The sequence below is a fragment of the Cariama cristata genome, unplaced genomic scaffold, assembly GCF_000690535.1.
Source record: "Cariama cristata isolate BGI_N322 unplaced genomic scaffold, ASM69053v1 scaffold14482, whole genome shotgun sequence".
Lineage (NCBI taxonomy): Eukaryota > Metazoa > Chordata > Aves > Cariamiformes > Cariamidae > Cariama > Cariama cristata.
Genome location: NW_009605597.1, coordinates 6,073 through 27,744, shown reverse-complemented (window position 1 = coordinate 27,744; position 21,672 = coordinate 6,073). Strand labels below are relative to the sequence as shown.

Below are 21,672 nucleotides of genomic sequence, written 5' to 3'. Positions count from 1 at the left end.
CTTGCGGGCTTTTTCTTCCTCTATCTGTTTTGGGCTTGGTCTCAGATAATGGCAAATGACTATGGCATTGTGTTACACTTGTACTTTGTGTGTTTCTGAATGGTCTTTAAGCTTTGAAATGTAAGTTTCTGTGTTGCTTATAACCGTAATAGCCATCATCCTTCCTAGGTAGAAATAACCATTTCAAGCTCACGTAAGTAAATCCTTCAGAGAAAAAATTAAGTGACTTAGTTGTCTCTTCTAAGTACTTGGACGCGGTTCCCCTGTCTGCTCTGTGCAGCTGCTGTTTGCATAAAGGGCTTAAGTTTCCTTTAACTTTGGTGCGTTGAATCACAAGTGAAATTCCTGAAGCAACCACTCTGCGTGGTGAGAATAACTTTCCCTCAAGTGCGCACACCGAAAATTGAGAGATGTTTAGGTGAAAACTTGATACCCGCGATCATTTAGCTGCTCCAGGCAGAAAGGCTTGATTTCTTTCCCTCTTGGAAAATACAAAAGCCCAAAAGAACCAATCAAAAGCAATTTACTCTGTAAGGAATTTCATACCTTTTGAATGTGGCTGTATGGCTGCAGCTTTTATTAAGTGAAGAGAAGCTGTGTTAGTTGAGCCATTGTTTAATTCACTTTGAAAGGTGTTGTTTTTTTTTTTTTAATAAACCCCAAAATTCTGGGTGTTCACTTGTGAGTAAACCGGTTATAAGGGCGTAAAATAGTTTCTGTGAAATTTAAATATGCTTTTATGCAGAAACGTTGTGCAGCTGGGTAGATCTGGTATGAGATTATAGAGTCCATTGAACATTACTCCCTCGTATGTCCTTGGTGGATTATGGCTAACTGCTTGTGTTCTTTTCTGTTACTTAACATGTCACTGTTGTGTTACTGCAATCTTCTGAGCAATATTTTTCTTTATTTTAGGTTCTTTCAATGATTTATATACTTCCTACGTCATCTTCTGTATCCTCCTTATGTCTGTGGTGATAGTAGTAATAAGCATCTTCAATGCTGAATTTTATGCAGGTGGGTTATGTAAATTGCTGAAATGTTTGTGATACCTGAATGAAATAGGATGACCATTTAAAGAGATTTGTATTTACATTCAATGTCCTTAATGTTATAGATTTCCTTTTAAATTAATGTAGACAATACATAAAGCGTATTTTTAAGTAAATCATCCCAGGTTCCTTCTTACCTGATGGCTGAGGCCCTCTTTGCTGAGCCATTTCATTGATTTCTTTATCATTTAGTGACTGATTCCAACTATGAAAAGTTCTTTGGTGACAATGTTTTGATTGTGTTTTTTTTTTTCTTTAAAGGAAGGATTTTATTAGTAAGAAATGAAAATTCACTTTTGGCTTTTATTTACAGTTGTGCCATCGATACCATGCTCTCGATTAGCACTGATAGGAAAAATTATTCACCCTCAGCAAGTTATCCACTCAGTAGTTCATGCTGTAATGGGAATGTTGGTTGCTTGGTGCGCTGCAATTATAACAAAAGGGAAGTTCCAGTTTCTTGCTGTGCCCTGTGTACATTCAGAAAGGTAATTATTTGTGTGTGTTAAAGATAAATTATGCAAAGAACTTCTGTTATAAAATGTATTTACTGATGGCTTCTTTCAACCAAAACGATAAAATTTGAGTACTATCAAAAATAAGCAATTATATGTTCATATCCTTTATTAAAGTATAGAAAATACCCTCTTTTTTAAATGTTACAATGCATAGAGAAATTACTGGGCCAGAATAACTAAATTGCCAGGATTCTTAATGGAAACTTGAATGATGACAAATTGGTTGTCACTTGAACTAAGTCTTGGTCTTCTGGTTAATGTGACATACTTCATAAATTCTGGAAGCATCCTCATGCATAAATTACAAAAGTAGGTAGTGAGATTCCTATTTAGAAAAAAAACTTCCTGAGATATCACCATATATACTGATCAGGAAAGTAAAATCAAACTTCTGATTTGAACTTCCTAAGGCTAGAATTACTTTATTTTTTTTGAACTCAGAATTAATTCTAAGTTTTCTGTTGTAGCCTCGATGATGCTGTTCCTCAGATGTGCCTAAATGAGTATCACCTCTTTTTTCTACTTTCTGGAGCTTTCATGGGATACAGTTACAGTCTTTTGTATCTCATTAACAATATGAATTATTTGCCATTTCCAATCATACAGGTAAGAGGTTTAAACACCTTTGCAGAAAGACATGTCTAGGTAAAACAGTGATCAAAAAAGCCTTGATTGTTTATATTTTTGAATATGGCAGTAACAGCTGTCTGTTGGCATGCTTTCACTAACAGATGAGGCATACACTCAGTTAGCTTTACATGCCGGTAGTGTTCGTTTTCCTCCTTCCTGCTCAGCTCCTTTCAAATGAACACAGACATCTGGGATGCTGTGACTATAAAATTTCTACCTCTCTGATGCGTGTGAAAAGCTGGTGGAGCGGTAGTGTTCGTTTTCCTCCTTCCTGCTCAACTCCTTTCAAATGAACACAGAAATCTGGGATGCTGTGACTATAAAATTTCCACCCCTCTGATGCGTGTTAAAAGCTGGTGGAGGTGGACCGTTGCAGAAAGTGAACTATAGGAAAGAAACAGTAGACACAAACTGAACATTAACTCCTGGAACTGACAACAAGGGTCACCTAAAAGCTGAAAATCTTGAGAGTAATGCGTATTATTAGTTGTGACTGGGTACTAGCTCACTGAAATTCTAAATAGCACATTAAATCTTGCTTAAAGCTCAACATCCAAAGCTTGTTTGTGTGTGTAGTGCTATGGAAACTGAAATTCCAATAATTCCTTTGGAGAGGGCTGTAGTGGTTCTATGGAAATCTGTACCACTATGAAATGGAGAGGAGTGGCTTGTGAAACATCATCTTAAAAATACTTCTGTTGCTATAGGCTCACAGCAGCCATTAACTTTGCATGATTCCCAGATTTGCAAAGTCCAACTAATTTTGCAAAAAGTTGGTTGTATTAGTGGAAAACTTTGAAGTCGTGACCATTCAGTTTATCAGCAAACCCAGCATCATTTTGGCAATGCTGTAGTTTTACTATTAAAAAAAATCCTAATTTTGAATATTGTTAATTCTTCTTTTTTTTTAATACAACTTAACCTAGTAAAAAATCACTTTGGTTTCATTTCCATATAGTGTCAGATGGGTTGCTTTAGTCGTTTGGAAAGACGCATAATTTGTTTGTATGGAGAAGGGCATCAGTATTACACTGGTTTGCTGCTTGGAACATTACTGACTCTGTAACTCATGCTTGTCTGAATTTTCCCTATATTTTTATGGAACACTTCTAATCTAAATGTAATCTAGTGGATTAAATATGCCTCTTTTTTTTTTTTTTTTATTTTGCACTAGACAGCATTCTTCTAGTTTGTTCCCCTGTGTATAGAGTCGACTTACCCCATCCTTCATTTTCATGCTACAAGTAGGAAAAGGGATGAGGACTAGAGATTGTTATAAGATGGCAGAAAGAGATCAGGACAATAAATAGCTTAAACTAATTTTTTTTTAGTTCATCTAGACTTCAGGTTTCCAAGTACCTTGTCTTTTTTTTTTTTTTAACCATTTGTTGGTTTGTTCTGAATGCAGAATACTAAACTATTTTTTTGTTTGTTTCTAGCAATACAAGTACTTGCGTTTCAGAAGATCTTTGCCTCTCCTCATTAAACACAGTTGTGTGGAATCACTATATTTTGTTAGAAACTTCTGTGTTGCATATTACTTTTTTGGTAAGGGTTCATGAAATTATATCTCTTTTTTTAAATTCTTTGATTAAAGATAAAGTTTTCAAAATACATCAGGCCTGTTATACTATTTTTCAGCCTTCCAGGTATAACTTGCTGAGGGCACGTAGACTTGTTTAAACAAATAGAGATCTAACACCTCTCTAAAACAATAAGAAAAGGCACAGGGTTTGTACAGCAATATTTATAATTCTTACAGCCTCACAGAAGCTCGTTTAGCATATGAGAAATGTCTTTTCTCTAAAGAGATTAACACCTTCTATAACAATTTATTGTCTAGCTGATAACATTGTAAGAAAATGACAGTGTTCTAAGGAGAAGGGAGTGGGGAACGACAGTTACCTAACCTGAAGTCTGTGTTTGGTCACTGTACCAAAACATAGCCTATTGTCTCTGGTGATCTCTTCTGTGCAGGAAATCTTGTTGGGGGCAGCTGTGAAATAACTTGCATGTAAGAGGAGCTACCAAATTCTAATCAGCTGGTGGTTTACAAGTGTACATTTTAAAATGGCTTTGGGCCATTGTTTACATTGGTATGGTTTACATACCAGTCCTGATCTGTGGCAAAAAGATTATAAACCTGAAAACACAGTGCAATTAAATAACAGACTAAAACAATTTTATGTTCCCTTTTTTCTTTAAATATTCCCAAATATTTTCTTAACATGGATAAACATCTCCGTGCCTTGGAGCTCTACTTCCTTTGCCTGGTATTGGAAATGTAGCATCACAGAGTGAACCTGACATACCAGCAGTGGGCATGACCTCAGTATATGTAATGTTGCTATATTTTCACTATTTTTAAAGTAAATAGTAGCATTTTAGCTTTATTTTCAAGTGTGTGTTATATTATTTGGAGGAAGCTGGGGAGACAAAGGCAGTATGGCTCCCTCTTGTAGGAAAATGAAGTTTGGTCTTTAAAACTGGTAAAAAAATCTGTGCTGATGAAGATGATTGCACTGGACTTTCTAAAAATCGGGAATTTTTTAAGTTGTGGTTGTAATTATCCTCCTAAATGATGTCAAAGTATACTAGAATTATTTCCACTTTATTTACATTAGGAGATAAATTAGAAGTATGGTGGTTCTATATCAGCTTCCATTAAGTCTTTAAAAGCACTTTGCTGCTGCCTGAGCTGTAGTGAAAATGAATATTAAATTGCCATTAATCCTCTTGTTAGCGAAGAAACACAAGTAACTCTGTGCTGAGAAGCTAGCAATAAGAGATAAGGTCTACATCTCTCAATGTATAGTTGCTGGCCTGAAGCCTTTTTTCATTCTCTTGTTTCTATTTCTTACAAAAAAACCCAACCAACCAAAAACCACAAAAAAACCAAACCAAAACAAAAAACAAACAAATAAAAACCCCCTAAAACGCAAACAAAAAAAACCAAAACCAAAAAAACCCAAACAAAACAAACCCCAAAGGCAGATTGTTTTGTGGTGCACACATATTACCAGACCAGTCTGTTGTCTCTATACATGCATTCTACTTTTGTTGTCTTTTTGGCTTATTGTGTATGTGTTTTGCAGTGTCAAATTTGTTTCAGTGTTTCTTTTTGATCCCCTAGGTTATATGCCAAAGGTATGGATAAGTACCACAATGGATCTTCGTATAGACAGGTAGGTAGTACATAGTGCTGAAAACTTGCAGGAGAATATTGCTGACAGCTCCCTTCGCTGAAGAAGTACAGCTTAGTAACTGGCTCTTTGTGTGCAGTGGGACTCGGTTCCTTGCTTCCCCACACAGAATGTGGGGAGCATTGGGTACTTCTGAAATGGATCCAAAAGGAACCAACATCCCCTTGTAGGAACTATCTTGTAGATAGTCATTAAGAAATCCTCTCTGTTTCCTTCATCTCTGTAAGCCTCTAAAGTGTTAGAAAGGCTAATCTCTCCAAATTACATATATGTTTTATCTGCTTTTCTGTGGTTTTGGAGGAGGCATATATATATTTTTGTATGGCTGCCATTTGCTTTAAAATAGGGAAGCTGGAGTCTTTAATACCTTAATTGACTAAAACTGTAATCATTGTTAGTTATTTCATATTTCTTTTCCTTAATTTCATTAATTTTTCATAACTTCATTCTATCACAGTTACTGAAAAATTAAAGAACTGGTATCTCAAACATCTTTGAGAAACTGTTTTTGCCCCTCAAAACAACTTTATTCTTGCAGTTGTCTATAGTAAGCTGTAAGAGTAGCAACATCTTCCATAATAAAAATACTTATATCTTCTTGGTTGATTTATCTGCAGTAAATTGCGTCCTCTTGACAGTCTAACTGGCTTATTGGATCTCTCCTTGTTTTACCATGCCTGGTTATGTGGCGCATTTCTTCTGATTACCTGGTACATTGCATGGTTACTCTTCAAAATCTATGCTACAGAGGTTAGTACTTAATGACAATGCTAAAGGTATAATGTTGGTGTTTCACAGATAATACTTTCTTTTCAAAAGCAGTTTTACTGGGAAATAACTTAGTATGAATTCTTGAATTTTCCAAGCATACACTACAGATAATATCTGATAACTGAACAGTTGAGAGAGGCTTGGGCCTGAACTGACTTTCCCTTTCTCTCCTTATATCAAGACAAGCCTGTGCTCCTTACAAAATTAATGCTTTGATGTTGCCACCTCCTCTTCTACTCCTCTACTTCTGTTTCAGTGCCCTCGCTTCTCCCGTCCATGTTTGATGTGCAGATGCTGTTGGGGCCACTCTAACAAAGAACCACTTTGTGCTTCATGGAGTTTGTGTTGTGTTCGTTGACCTCTTTAGGTGTAAAGGCAGATGAACCAGCGCAGGGCTCCTACATGTCTGGCAGACCTTACTACCTTGGTCTCTGCGTGTGTTTCCATGCATTGATTTTATATTTGAGTGTGAGACTAGCTGAAGACTTGTGACAAACGGCTACAGGTTACATGAGAAGATAATATCCAGAAACTGTATAGCTCTCAATCCAATTTCACAATAGGAAAGAGAACAAAATGCTGTCAATTTTCTGCAAGCTAAGCTCTAGAAATCTCAAATTTAAGCAAACCATCAAAGTACACATGTGTCCGAACCAGAGACATGCTAATCTAATTCAGGCTGCAGTATTAAAATAGACTTCAAGCAATCTTGGGAATTAAGACACTTGTGCTTTTTCATTCAATCATAAAGTTACAAATTAATATGGCTAAAAAAAGACCGCTAAATATGTAATGAATTGTATTAGAATAAATGTGAGACCATGATTGAAGAGAGAAAAAAAGTCTTGCCAGCAAAGAATTGGAGAAGACTTGATCTTTGTTGACAAATCCAGATATTTCTTTGTAAGAATACAGAGGAAAATTGTTCATCTAACCTGATTTTTTTTTTTTAAAAAAAAAAACATTTCTAGACTGCGGATTAGTAGGGCAAAAAAAGCTAAATTTAAATCCTGGCAAAACCCTCTTCTGGAATGAAGTGGCATACAGCGCTTGTTGGAATGTTAGCTTTAATTAAAAAGGTCTAGTTGTTGTGACTACATGGAGAAAAGATTAACAATGAGTCAAGCATAATGGATGTAATGATGTGTCAGAATCCGTAGAGGGCTTCAACAACAGCTCTGAGGTGTGAACAACCTGTTTGAAAGGATAATAGTTGAAGCACCAGTGAACACTGTCAATGTCTGTAATTATTGTATTGCTTATAAAACTGTGGAAGACAAAAGAAACTTCTAGCTGTGAAGATATAAAATGGACCTTGCCCTTTTGACTGTTGAACAAAAGATTTGTTTATCCACGTTATTTTTTTTTGTTTTATGAGGTAAAAAACTTCAGAGCTGTTTGTAAATACTTGCATAGTGTTAACTGAAAAGTCAGGAAAGGAATTGTAAACTTAGTTCTCATTAAGTCACTTTGTTAACACTTTGAATGCAATTGATACCTCAGATTTCAGTTTTGCAGTTGGAAACAGGAGAATAAAGCTATGATATGTAAAAGGAGTGCAGTAACACAAAACTGACAGGTAATATGTGCCCAAACTGGTCCATTTTAAATAGCGCTAAAAATACGCAGTGTTTGGTACAATTTAAGCACTACTATTTACGTTTGAAATGCTGTAGCCACAAGAACAGAAATTCTGTTAAAACACAGAATATTAATATCATGATGATAAAAATAAGAATTCATTAGTTTATCAATGAAACACTGCAAAAGAAGAATTAAAAAAAAGCTTTATTATTTGGTAAAAGAACCCTCAGTTCTTCACCAGAGTGGTTACGCTGTTAAAAATAGATATTGGAGTGCAGATTTCAGTCTTGTTTCTGAATATGTCGTCACTAGTTTTTCCTAGGTATGTGGTTTGAGGAATTTCTTTTCATAACAATATGATGCCCCTAGCTACGAATTACATGGGTACGTGAAAGGTATTTGAAGATAAAGATATCTCGATTTTTCTAAGATTTCTCAATTTTAAACATAAGGAGTAAAGCCTTTTTGTTTCTGTGTTAGAAATTTCAGGCTGGTTTACAGTAAGTTGAGGCAGTAAGTTGCTTTTTGTAGTTCATCATTCATCTGACAAGTAAGAGCTTGGGTGTGGTCTTTCATAAGGTTTTCTCGTGTCTTACTCTGTATAACACAACTTCTGATGTTTATATTTAGACGCATCATTTTCCTGTCCAGCCAACTTTTGCTGAGGAGACAGACCAGTGCCTGCCTAAAATCTTAAACAGCAACCCTCCCCTCATTATAAAGGTAATTAATTTCCCACCATCTTCTCAGCTAGGCGTGTGCTGAGAAGGTGTTTCTCAAAGCATGCGATCGGATCTTCTCGGTACCAGTTACTTGAACCGGGGTGCTAGTTCTTTAAAAAGCTGTGTCGGAACACTCAAGGAGGCAGTTACACTTAATGGTGAATATTTGTTTAGTAGTGACATCTGCTGGTGTTCACCACAGTGTTACTTTAAGCTGAAGACAGACTCATTTAGTTAGAGGTAAGATCTATTTGTCTGCACCTTAAGTGTATTAGTGTGTACTGATGCAAAAACAACAGGTTAGTGACATTTGGGGTTTTTTAAAATTCTTTCAGCTTTGAGTCTTGTCAGATAAGCAGGTGTTTTGTCAAACCTTTGTACACTCTTAATACTTTGCCCCTGCTACTTATATTTGAGTTCTTATGTGTGTGTTCTCTCTTGAAGTTAAAAAAACATTTCCATGTTTATGTTTGAAATTAGGTTTCTTTTTTTAAAAAGACAATACTAAAAAGCTACTTAAAATCTGTGAGTAAAGAAGAGTAATTTTGATCTATGGTAATCATTAATGAGATTTACTGACTGTAATACTTAGAAACTGGAGACCTTATTTAAGAAGTATTATGTAAATAAAAATAAGAATATTCTACACGTGCAAAATCCACATTTACTGATTTTTAGAGATCTGTGATAAGACTGGAGATAGAATAGGCTGCAATCCATTTGAATCCTTTGTTAAGCTTTGCTGCATTATCAAAAGATTGATGGGGAAGAGTCGAGCACAGCACAGTTCAAGTAGAGGAAGTCTAATTCATAGTCTCAGCCGCTACTACAGTGCTAATTTATAATTGTGTCTCACACAGTGAGGGAAATCTGGTTATTTTTGGTTTGCCACACTAATTGCTGAATCACATGGAAAAGCATTATTAGGTCCGGCACTGCATGGCACACTGTAGTTGAGCTCTGGCTTGCAAAAACAGTTCTTTCCATAAACTTTTTTTGTGTCTTAGACAATGTGGGCTGTTAGCTGTTAAGATAAAAAAATAATGTTAGATATTCTTTAACTCCAAAGACATTACATATCAGTAAAGTTCTCTGAAGCTCTTACTAACTCAGCAGCCCCATCCAGAGTGGTTCTAGGGATGTGTGCAGTCACTTGCCTCCTTTCTTTTTTGTTACGTGGCTGGTTTTAGTCTGTGTGAACTCATTCTTTGTTAGGAATTGCTTTTGTATGGATAAGTACATTTTTTAAGGAAATCATTGGACTTTGCAGGCGCTAAAACATTTTCCTTTCTTTGTAGTTTTTAGCCTTACAGGACTTGATGTTACTTTCCCAGTATTCTCCTGTTCGACGACAGGAAGTCTTTAGCCTTAGTCAGCCAGGTAATTATAAACACTATGTCATGTTGATTCTTTTTGTTTTTTTTAAAAGTGTTAGTCAAATGCTTTTAGAAGTTATTTAGTGCTGTGAGGCATGCTACATAAGCTGGGACGCCTCATCCCTATGGTGTCTTTTCCAAAAGGATGCTTAATTATCTATATTCATGTTGTTTCATCTAGTAAAATCAACAAATTCTGGTGCCTGTTGTTTGATTTAAATGACATCCATAAGGAAACACAGGTCTTAAGATATTGAAAGCAGGGTCCTCTTGACACCACCAGTCAAATAGTCCAAACTGACTAATCTAAGAGATGTGTATGAAAGCCTCATGTTGAGATGCGAGTGAGGTGAAATCAAGCGCAAATAGTGAGTCACCACTAGAGCTGCAAAAGCAAACAATGGCTGTAATTTCAATTAGTACACAAGCTTCTTGCTAGATACAAAGATATGGCAGAGAAGGTCAATTAAAACTGCTTAAAGCCTTCAGGAACTTTTTGTTACACCTTATCAGGAATTCTAGTCTTTGTACTACTTCAGAACTGTTTACCACCACCATTGGTATTACTTTGCTCATTTTAGTTGTTTAGTGATTTCAGATCTGATGGGCTGAACTGCCTGTGCTTCCTGCTTGCTTAGCAGGTTTCACTAAAATCTTTTAGAGTTGTCTGTTGACAGGAGGATGGAATCTGTCCGTGTTTTCATCTTCCTCTCAGTACAAATAAACTGTCACAGTGAAAATGCAGTGTCTTCTTAGAAACGGAGTGGTACTATAACTTTGAAGCTTATGCTGATAGCACATGGGCACTGTCAGAGTAGATACAAGGATGAGCATCTGGGTTAAACATACCTACTGCAGTTCCTTTTTGTTTGCACGCTGCTAGGTGGGCACCCGCACAACTGGACTGCAATATCAAGGGAGTGTTTGAGTCTTCTGAGTGATCTGACCCAGAGGCTGATTGCACAGCAGGAAGCTGCAGCAGCAAATGGGAGAGCAAAGCAGCCGGCAGGAGAGCTGAAAGTATCTCCACAGACTCCAGGTATGTGAGGATATGCTTATAATAGTTTGTAAAGCATGAAAGTATCAATAGATGACCTAGGTACATTAGTCTCAATTAAGTTCTATGGGAAAAATGAGTCACGGGGTTTTCTGCAAATAAATGCAAACAAAAAAAGGCTCTCCCCCAGTTTCACTTTAGGTATTCTTGTTGAAATAATCCCAAAATAACTAGAAAACTTGGAAAGATCACGTTTATTCAGTTTGTTTACTTAGCATGATGTTATGTTCAATACAGTATTTTTTGCACACTTGCATGAATTTAAAAAGTCTTAAATATTACAGTTTTAGTAAGTGGTTCAACCTAGTACAGGGAGAACTTAAGTCTTGCCAAGAGATGCTTTGTAACTTACATAGCTGTTCTTAGTGATTAGTTTAAGATGATGAAATTAGTTTTTGTTTTGTTGTTGTGGGGACTTTGAACACGTTTGTGTGATTCACTAGTATCACTGTAGAATAAGAAAAGCCAGTCTGACTCTTGAGCTGTGTGCAGCCTGCAAGCATTTCGGGTCTTTTATGTGCCAGACTTAGGCATCGTTCCTGGCAGCAGAGCTTTGTTAGCACAAGGGGTGCCAGGTAATTGAATCCCTTAGCAGTCAGTGCCTAGGATACAAGTGCCCTGGGAACAGCAGGGGACTGTTAGTATGTCAGAGGTGAATTTCTTCTAGTGCTGCTGTTCCTTGGATTTTGAGACTGAGATGTCTCTTCTTACATACCGAGCAGAATCAGAAAGAATTGCCATTCCTCTATAGGTAGCCTTTTTTTCTAGTACTTAACCCTAAAAGCATACTTTAGAGATATATACCAGGGGTTAGTAATGATGGCTAGCAAAAGGAGAAAAATAAATAAACCCACAAGTATCTTTCTCATCACTTGTTCTCAAACTGATGAACTTTTAAAACACTCCATACTTATGTTGATGTGTACTTCTTTGCAACACCACAGTGGAAACAATGTCCTTTAATAAAAGCTCCTATGACACAGAAGTTGTTGAAATAGCAATCAAATAACAAACCCACCTCTTATTTCGTATGCGCCAGCCTGTTTGTCTTCATGCAGTGTGTTCTTTGTCTTTAGGAGCCGTTGTGACAGAAGACATGTCTCTCCCGTCGCAGAGGTCTAATATTGTCCTCAGAGCCTCGATGTCTTCACTGGTTAAATCAACCCTAATGCCTTTAAAGACTTCACCGGGGTCTGATGTTGGTTCGCCCTTTAGCTCACCTGCTTTAAATTGCAAAATGGGAATTCCGGATGTAAGCTCTCCTTGGCATGGATCAGTCCAAAGTCCTCGTGTTACAAGAAGGGGACCAAAGCTGTGGACGTCAAGTTCAGGTGAGATTTTTCCACAGCACTGTTTTTAGCCTTGTAGTCATAAGTGTAGTAGGCATGTCAGTAGAGATCTGTATCTTGAGGACTAAAGCGACAGCAGCCAGTTTTTCTGAAGATATCATATTTCTCTTGTAGATCTGCAAATGAATGGTTCCCACCACGAATCCTTCCCAGTGCTCTCTGCTGCAAGAGTTGGCAGTGAGGCAGTACAGCCAAGATTTATTTACACATGGCTTCAAAACAAGCAGGAACAGGTAAAGTAAAAGTTGCAGTACAGATAGGTTACACGTAAGCTGCACTGACTGTTCTCTCTTCTGCAAGAATTTTCCATTTTTTGGAGCGAGTACTTCCTTCTCCGATTAGCTTACATAACAAAAATACTTTCCCCCACCCCCCAATCCTTTTATACTGTGAGAAGATGGTCGGGTTGAAGAGAGCCAACTGTGTGTACCTTAGATAAATACAGATGATATTTTAAATCTTTTGTTTCTTTTCAGATAAAAAACTTCTTGTCAAAACGAGTGCTGATAATGTATTTCTTCAGCAAGGTAATCATGATCTTATGTTTTGTGACTGAGCAGCATGGACTAGAAATGCATAAGCGTATGAGTTCTGCTGTGGCACTATGTACCTTTTGCGTATAGTAACAGTTCTAAAACGTTTCTTTTAATCTAAAGTTTTCTGTAAGTACAACTTTGTACTTACTGTGAGTTTCATCGCAAGATTATCCCATACCTGCATAAAAAAGAACAATAATACTTGTTTAAACTCATCTGATTATAAACTACATTTTGCTTAAAGCATCATGTACTAGGAAAACACAACTGAGAACTTAAATGCAATTGTCTAAGTATACTAATTGTAGGATGACATGGATTCTAGTTAATTTTAAAATTCAGTTAACTGCTCTTTGTTAGGTCAATGTACCAAATAAATTCTTTGTAGTCTTCCTTTGTGGGAGAAGTGGTAGCTAGAATGTTGGGAATTTCTCCTTATGAAATACTGGTGCTAATATTACTACTAATTTTCAGGTGAACTTGAACACCGAAACTAAACTTGCATAGTGTTTACACAGAAAAGCAATGGGGTATTTCTCTTAGCATAATTAAACAATAAACCAGTTATGTTTTACAGAAGCGTCCCCCTCTAATTTAGGTCTTTGTTTTTCAAGGATTTGAATGTTTCCTGCACGTAGAGATCATATTTTTATATGCACAACTTTTCTGTGTATGCGATAATAGTTTATGCTTACATGTACAGTTCTGATCAGTTATAGACTGGAGCAGAGATGGAGGCAAGCAAGATCATGAAATAGGCATGGGGGAATTGTATTGCCCATTTAGCTCTTGAAAAATAGCTAGTTAATATTATATTTATTTTTTTTTCTCTTTGGAAGTCCTAATTGTAGCTATAGCTTTGTGGGCAACTCCTGTCCAAAAAGAGTTTTAGTTTCTTAAAAGATAAGATTTTTCTGGGTATTCCCTGAGATCTGTCAGCCTTGCAGGTCTTTTCTGAGGGGAGGGACATGACCCTATCAAACATGCAATACCTTAATTGAAATCTGCAATTTTGGTGATATTATTTATAAAGTGCACTCAGAATACTTTGATTTCTTCTCAGCACCCAGAAGCCTCCATCCAGGCTGTCTTCTGCGATGCCCAAATGCACATCTGGGCTTTGGAAGGTAAGTGGTTTCTCTTCCCAGGTGATGCACTCTGTTGGCTCGAGGAACTACAATTCCAGGTTTCTGGGCCTCTGTGCTTTATAAATGTAACGGGAGAAAAATCTTTGAATCTATTTTGACAAAAACCCGACTGCATTTTAGATACCAACATGAATAAAGGTCTATTCACTTGTTAGTTTTGAGATCCCATGTGATATCTCTTAGTTTATGTTCTGTAGAGGTTTGGTAGAGATTCCTAAACTTGATTTCTGTTGCTTCTCTCCCATGTGAACCCATATATCACTCTTACTTTTTTTTTTTCCCCTAGTAGCAGATTTATGATGTCTCTTTTAGAACAGCTTTTCTGACTACAGGCTCTGAGTCTTTGTTAATCACGGAGAGTTGAGGGGGGGAAGCACTCAGGTAGTAACTTCACAAATAAATGGAAAAAGATGGTCTGCAGAGAATTAGAACAACAATGACAATATGTGGTTGGACTACGAGATGTTCTTGTTTATTTCAGTCATGAGCAAATACTGGTATTGATAGAATGTTTTATTAGGTTTGACTGTGCAACAGTTGATCTTTTTCCTAGGTTATATGTCTTACGGGCAGATATGCCATGCTGTGTCAGACTGAAGGTGGTGGGTTGGGACGTATAGAGTCAGGAGATGGGGATCACACATACAGTTTGCAGAAAATCAGAAGATACCATTTGTGCTTTAACTAAGGGCAGAGGGCTAGGCTATAATTTTAAAAATATGACAAATAAACTGGGAAGGGATTTAAAGCTAAATCAAGGTTTCCCTCAAAGTAGTAGAGAGTTCTTCTCGTACAAGCTGAAAAAAGGAAGTTAAGTGATCTGGAAATACTTGTTTATGGCTAGAAGAATTATGAAATAGGTCCTGTCTCTTGGCTGATGTCGGGTACAGCTCTGATCAGAGCAGTGGAAAGAGGGAGCCAATGCATTTTTAAAATTTAAAATATTTAAAATATATATAATCTCTCTTGCCTTCTTAACCTTAAACTATTGTACATCTGTCAAACCAGTGACTGATTTAGTCTTGAAGCAAGCCAAAGCTGAGGTAACTGTCATGTGGCTGCAGGAAGTCCTGAAGAATTCTACCACGCTAGTAGAATCTTCAGGGAAAACCATCATCTTTGTTAATTCATCTTTCTTAATGCTTCTGAAGTTGAGAATTCAGTAATTATAGTAAACAACTTTTTTTTTTTTTAAAGGTCTGTCTCATTTGGTAGCAGCCTCCTTTACTGAAGACCAATTTGGAGTTGTCCAAACTACACTGCCAGCTATCCTCAATACTCTGCTGACTCTTCAGGAGGTAAAAAACATTAACTTTTCCTGCAGAACAAGTTTAGGAGTAGGGAAGAAGTTTTGTCAATTTTATATTTTGACCTTGCTGACCAGTCATAACACTCAAGTTGTTACCACTGTAACAACTCTTCTGCAGTTAATCTAAACAAAACAGCTGGTTGCCACTATGTGCATTATGAAACAGCTAAATAAAAATCTAAGTTTTTTAAAACCTAGAAGTAGAAAGCATGTTTTTAATAGAATGTTTAATTAAAAAAAATGGTATTATGTGCTCAGTTAAAGACCTTATTTCAGGGATGCAGCAATTATCATACTGTATTTTATGCATAGTTAGGACTTAATCTTTATTTCGCTGTACACAATTTCTTGTGCAACCTGGAGCACTTGGAGACATTGCGAACCACAGGAGATAAGATCTGTGTGGTGTTTCCCTACTAATACTAAGATATTACTCTCAAAATACTGATGTATGTGTAATGTGTATTTTTAAAAAATTAAATTTGTTCCCAAGGTTATGTGTGTCCTTTTGACATAATCATTTTACACTGCCTTAATGGAGATTCTTGGAAAGAATTTAGAGGTCCTTAAAGTTCTTCAGTGTAAGTCATCTATTCCAAGAACAGGCATGCGGTGGGTGGGGGGGTGTAAAAAAACAAAACAAAAACGAATACCCTTGTTTCTGAAAGAAACAAGTCATAATACAGGACAGAATTGTATTTCTACTGCAGGGTGTGCTGTGCTTTGCATTTAAGACTCATTAACAGAGCATCTTATTTCACAGAACTTGGTTCTGTGTTCACGTTGATGGCCAGGAAATGCATGGTCAAGCTCAGTCTCCAGTACACTTTTGTGTCTTAGTGGAATTTCTGAACTTACACTTTCTTTTTGCTTTATTTGACATGAACATGTTGCTAGTTTACATTATGAAATAATTGAACAGATGAAACAGGTTAATTTATGTTTTTCTCAATCAGGTTGTAGACAGACATTTCAAACTGCCTCATGTTTCTAGCAAGCCCCCCAGGATTTCAGGAAGCCTGGTGGACACATCCTACAAAACGCTACGATTTGCACTTAGAGCATCTCTGAAAACAGCACTGTACCGGATAACTACTGTCTTTGGAGAACACTTAAAGTAAGAACTTCTTCGTGATTGCTTGCTTGCTAAATTTAGTTTTAATTAATGTTATTGTAAGAACTGTGAAAAGGGAAGTTTGGGCAAAAATCCCTTCAGGTCATTATTCTAACATGGTATTTTAGTATTTTTTGATTTGTGGAACTTTAAAAAAATTCTTGTGTAGATATTTGGTTCCCCTTAGAAACTTACTATTCATAGATTTCTGGGCAATTTTTCTTAGTGACTTTTCATGAACTCTTTAGAAGCAGTCCTTGAATACTACTCGTTTAATAAATCTTAGCTGTTGAAAAGAAAGTAAATCAACTAGAGACAATTGTCTGTTCTGTAGGGAGAGAATCCTGAGAATCCTATAAAGAGTCCAAATAATCAAATTCCCTTGCAGCTTGGTTGTCTGATGGCTCTTTCTCAGCTACTGTCACAGCAGGCAGACTTTCATACTTGGCCTCTGAATGTGTGGGACTGAAACTTCCTGCAGTATCTGCCCATCTCTCCCTGTGGGGATGAAATGTCGCTCAGTTTCGAAGTGCTCGATATACAGGAGAGATCATTTTAAGAGATTCTTTCTTACCTAAATCATTCTTGCAAGTTAAACAATTGCTTGTGTGTGTTTAAGGAAATAGGCCAGCTTTCTTGGGAAAAGTGTCTTTTAGTAGTGGAAATTTGTTGAGGTTAAGAATTGACAGTTTTAAGGGTTAATATACTTTTTTTTGGCTTAGAATGTAGGTTTTCATACAGCTGTGTTTTCTACAGTTGAGCTTCAGTGTAATTGTTGATTTCAATGTATACTTAATTTTGGCATGAGGCTTTATTTTTGTGGTGTATTACATTTAACATAAAATCTTATGTTCTACGTTTGTTTTTAGTGCAGTGCAAGTGTCTACAGAACATAAGAAAAGACTTCAGCAATTCTTGGAATACAAAGAATAAATAAAAGATTTTGATGCAGCTACTTCTTTTTTTCAAACACTCTTGGTAAGAAGGAGGTGGGACTAATGAGCCTTTTTATCTTGGCTTTTTGGAAAGGCATATGGAAGTATAAGTCACAGAACAAAACTCTTAGAACTGCAGAAGAGCTCTTCTGGATTTGTATAGTCTTTTGTATAATAAAACTTGTTTAAAATTCATCTTGCCTTCTTTTAATATCATTTACAAATGAGAAAACGTCAGTTCTTATTTTATGTAAGACTATGACATTTGAGATTATCAGAGTTACTTTGCCACTCAGATCCTTCACTGTTTTTCACCATGTATTCTTTTCCTACCCTTTTCTGTCAAAGGGCTCAGTACAGATTTACATAGATACTTAGTGTGCCTAATTGTTTCATAAATTTGGTTGATAACACTTTTAGTGCAGATTAAGTGTGTACTTTAAGAGTAAGAAACAGATGTGCCCAGGAATAAAACATACTACTCTTCTGTAAGATGGAAATACTCCTTCAGAGTAAAATGGGTGTGCAGAAAGGCATTGTTAAGACACAAATACTGCTTAAAAAGCTAGCAGCTTGGATTTTATCTTTAAGGTGACCTCAGAAACCAAGTTCTGCTCTATGCTGAAATATACAGGAAACATTACTGCATTTAGTAAAACTCCCAAGTAATGATATTGTGAATTAAAGTTTAGATGAACAGCTTTCTGTTAAGGGGGATAGGAAGAATGTTTGCAGCGCATCCAACTTTTAATATACATTATTGGTAGCTTCTGGTGAAAAATACTACTTTTTAAAAGCATTTTTAAGCTTTTTATTTGGAAGTAAACCTGTCCAAATTGTTTGAAAATTAAGTACTCAATTTTTAAACTGACTCCAGTTATTACATCTGCACTAGAAAACATATATGAAGAGCTTAGATGTAGCTGCAGTACCTTACTGTAATCTCCTTGAGATAACAGTAGGCTAAATCATCTTGCAAATTAATTTAGTGTGATAAGAGGAAGCAAAATTTGGATCGTTTTCCTTCCGTTCTCTTCAGTGCTGTTAGTCCTATGTTTGGGGTTTGTTTTGATAAAGGACCTAAGATCTGAAGATGGCCACGGTGTCAGTAATGTTGGTGTGATGAAATGATCAGCTGATAGTAAGTGGTTGTATAGTAGTAATTCTTTAGGGAGCCTGTAACGTTTGAGTAAAAGAGAAACCCCCAAATCTACAATGGGACCTGCATATTGCTTTCCTCAGTACAGAGACACATAATTTTCTTGTAATGCAGGCACTGCATGTGTTAGATAGTGGAAATCAGAATACTGTTCCTTTTGCATTGAGATGGCCTACAGCAAATGCTGTAAGGTGATGGACAGCCTTTCATTCTATTTAAAGGTTAAGCACAAAGTCTTTTAAAGCTTCCCCAAGCTTAACTTTTACCACAGTTTTGACTGTTATGTCAAAGCCTCTTGCCTGCTTGGCTTATTAAATAATTTAATTTGCCAATTTTCTGGTCTTGCAATGTGCACCTGGAGTTAGAATGGTGCTTTAGCTGGTACTTCAGGTGTAACTGTTGAGCCAAATACTTCAGCTGAAAGTTTCAAATAAATTTTTCATGCATTTAAACAGGTGCAAAATTTTTTTTTTTTTTTGGCTCTGGTATTTTCTGCAACACTCCCACAACTATAAGCTGTAAGTTGTAATTAACAGTGTTATGGCTGTCAGCAGCAGGCTTAAAATGTAGACTTCTTTTTGATGCCAAAGTGCTTGAGGTCTGTCCTCCTTGTGTTACAGTAGAGATTTGCACATGACATCTGCTAATGTGCGTGTCATTCATGGCATTCTCTGTGTATGACAGAAGAGTGTTCAAAAGCTGAATGTTTTGTGGTTTCTTTAAAAGCTCGAATCTTAAAGAGCTGTAGACCTTTTTTTTTAATCTTTTTTTTAAGACTTTACTTAAAAGTCCATCTTTAACAGTATCATGCTCGTGAACGTAAGAGTACAAGAATACAAAGCATACATTGGGTGCCCTCTGAAGATGCAGTAACTGCTTACACAACTCAAACAGGGATAACCTCTTACTCTAGTTTTGGTTTTGGGAATAATTATATTCCTCTGGCAAACTGTTCTGGTGTTTCAAGTCTGTTTATATACTTCTGTCTTAACTTAAGAATAATCAGTCTGCGAGGTATGGGAAGAGTCTCTTGAGTTCATTTTTGCATTCTGGGTAATGAGGAAAAAATAAAGCCTTTTTACAGTTGGTTTCTATGTAACTGCAGTTAAATTGGATCCCTCAAGTCCAGTAATATTTCTTCTCTGTTTAATCATCTCCAAGCTGAGCTGCATCTTCTTGCTGGATTGCCTACCTCATGCACAAGCAAAACTGATAGCACTCTGGTAACCTTGTGAGCTACCTGCCTCTCACAACAGGTTAACTGTAGTCAGGAGTATCTGAAATTATTTCCACTGCAGCTGCAGAGTACGCAGTTGATGGTTCAGATCTGTTTTCCTGTTGCAATGGAGTAACAAAACAGAGGCGTTAGCTCTTAAGCAATCTCTTATAAATCTGAAAAAAACCCCAACCTATCCTGCTTCATTTTCTGAGATATAACTGAAAATTCAGACTGTAGGTGGACAAATGCAGTGGCCCTAGTCCTTGAAACTATTGCACCCTGCTGTGTCTGAGGGAGCGGGGCAGGACTTGCTCCCTCAACAGGAGCACTTTGCTGCTTTGGAGAATTGTCTCAATGCCAATTGCAGCTCAGGGCCTGAATGCACCCTTGAAATGAAGTGGTTTCGATTCTGTTGCTGCTTACTTTGAACAGAGGCTGTATTGTGTGTACTGCGCTTGGTGTCTTAAGGCCTTCAGCAGCCATCTTCCCACCTACCGAGATACACGTATGGCTCCGAGGGCAAGGCAAGCACCCCTGCAGATGCATCCAGCTGCAGCTATGGGAGTATCAGTCTCTTGCTGATGAATTTGCTGGTACCTGTTCAGTCACAGGCAAGTCAATGCAGTCTGTGGGCTATGTGCTCGCCAGACCTCCCCTCAGCGACTGGGACTGGCCGTGTGTGGGATCCGATACTCTGTCTGGGGGTGGGGGCAGGTCTGACACTTTCGGGGGGCTGGGTGTATGTGAATCCATGTGAGGTGCCTTTAGGAGCACCCTCAGCTGTGGAGGTGCTTCTCGCCATCTGCAGCGCTGTCCCCTTTTCCCAGAGGATGAATGGTGGCAGCTTGCAGTGCTCTGCATGTTCAGGCAGGCATTTCATAGCTGCAGGGCCTCGTGTGCTGATGGCAGCTGTGCCCCCACCACTCCCTTTCTACAAAGATGCAATAAAAAAAATGGAATCATCACAGATACTGTAAGTTAAGGACCCTCGCCACTACCCACACACCCTCCTCCCCCTGTGGTCTTGATATTTTCCATCACCACTACTGTGTTAACATATTTGCTATGTGGATCAAATGCATTTGGGTGCTGTGGACATACTTGGAACATGGTTTGCCAAGCTCTTGTGCTGGAAGGGGGTGTTCTTACATCAGAATATTGCTTCCCCTTGCTGCTGACTCATGGTAGAGATTTGCATGTGGCATCTCAGCTTTGGACAAACGTGTAGCACAAACTGCGCAGCTCCCTTGTGTCTGAAAAAACAGCCTGAGAGAGAGCAAAACCTACATCGTACTCTGATTTCAGAAGGCAAAAAATAAACTAGAGAAGACCTCACCCTTCTGCCCTTGCAAAAATCTTGGGACTACAGTAGAGCTAGTCAGTCAGGAGCTAGATGAACATAGTGTCTCTGCAGCCTGCCATGAGATCAAAACACAAATTTGAGAGGGAATAGCTCCCTGAGTGGCCTGCTGGGTACACTAGCTGATTCTTCTAATAAGTGGTGATAACATAGGAGTTCTCTCCCCCCGCCCGCCCCTTTCTTTCTAATCCCCCTAAAGCATTAGTTCCTGAAGTAGGAAACTATAGGCTAAGAAGCTTGTGTATGTGCTCATGCAATAATCAAAAGAACCGAGTGCTGAGGGAATAGCGACCTCCTCTCCTGCCCAAAACACAGCAAAAAACCCCAGGGTTTGCCTTCCGCTTCTTGAGTAACTCAACTTTTAAATCTGACTACTAAAACACAATGCTGGGGAGGGCTGTTGTATTTAACTACATCTTGTCTGAGAAGGTATGGCGAGAGCCCTGGAGTGAACTTTGAAGGAAGTGGGAACATACAGCCTTCTGCGAGTCAAAGATTGTTATAGATTACGTGTAAGCATCATTCTCTGCTCTCCATCAGCAAGCTCCAGTTGTGGGCTTACTAATGTTACATGTTTCAGATCAAGAGACAGGCTGGGTGACTACCTTCGGGGCAAGCTTTGTAAACCGC

The 21,672-nt window shown here is 37.6% G+C and overlaps 1 protein-coding gene across 1 annotated transcript; it reads left to right on the top strand.

Annotated features, from left to right (window-relative positions):
* Positions 1-929: 929 nt before the first annotated feature.
* On the top strand, positions 930-17,499 carry NDC1 (NDC1 transmembrane nucleoporin). Its single transcript, XM_009696032.1, has 16 exons — positions 930-1,017; positions 1,366-1,540; positions 2,038-2,176; positions 3,640-3,748; positions 5,334-5,385; positions 6,021-6,153; positions 8,389-8,481; positions 9,779-9,860; positions 10,740-10,895; positions 11,990-12,244; positions 12,377-12,495; positions 12,739-12,789; positions 13,862-13,925; positions 15,144-15,244; positions 16,212-16,372; positions 17,239-17,499. Exons 1-16 carry the CDS (start codon positions 966-968, stop codon positions 17,300-17,302), a joined length of 1,806 nt encoding a protein of 601 aa, XP_009694334.1. The 5' UTR covers positions 930-965; the 3' UTR covers positions 17,303-17,499.
* The last annotated feature ends 4,173 nt before the right edge of the window (positions 17,500-21,672 follow it).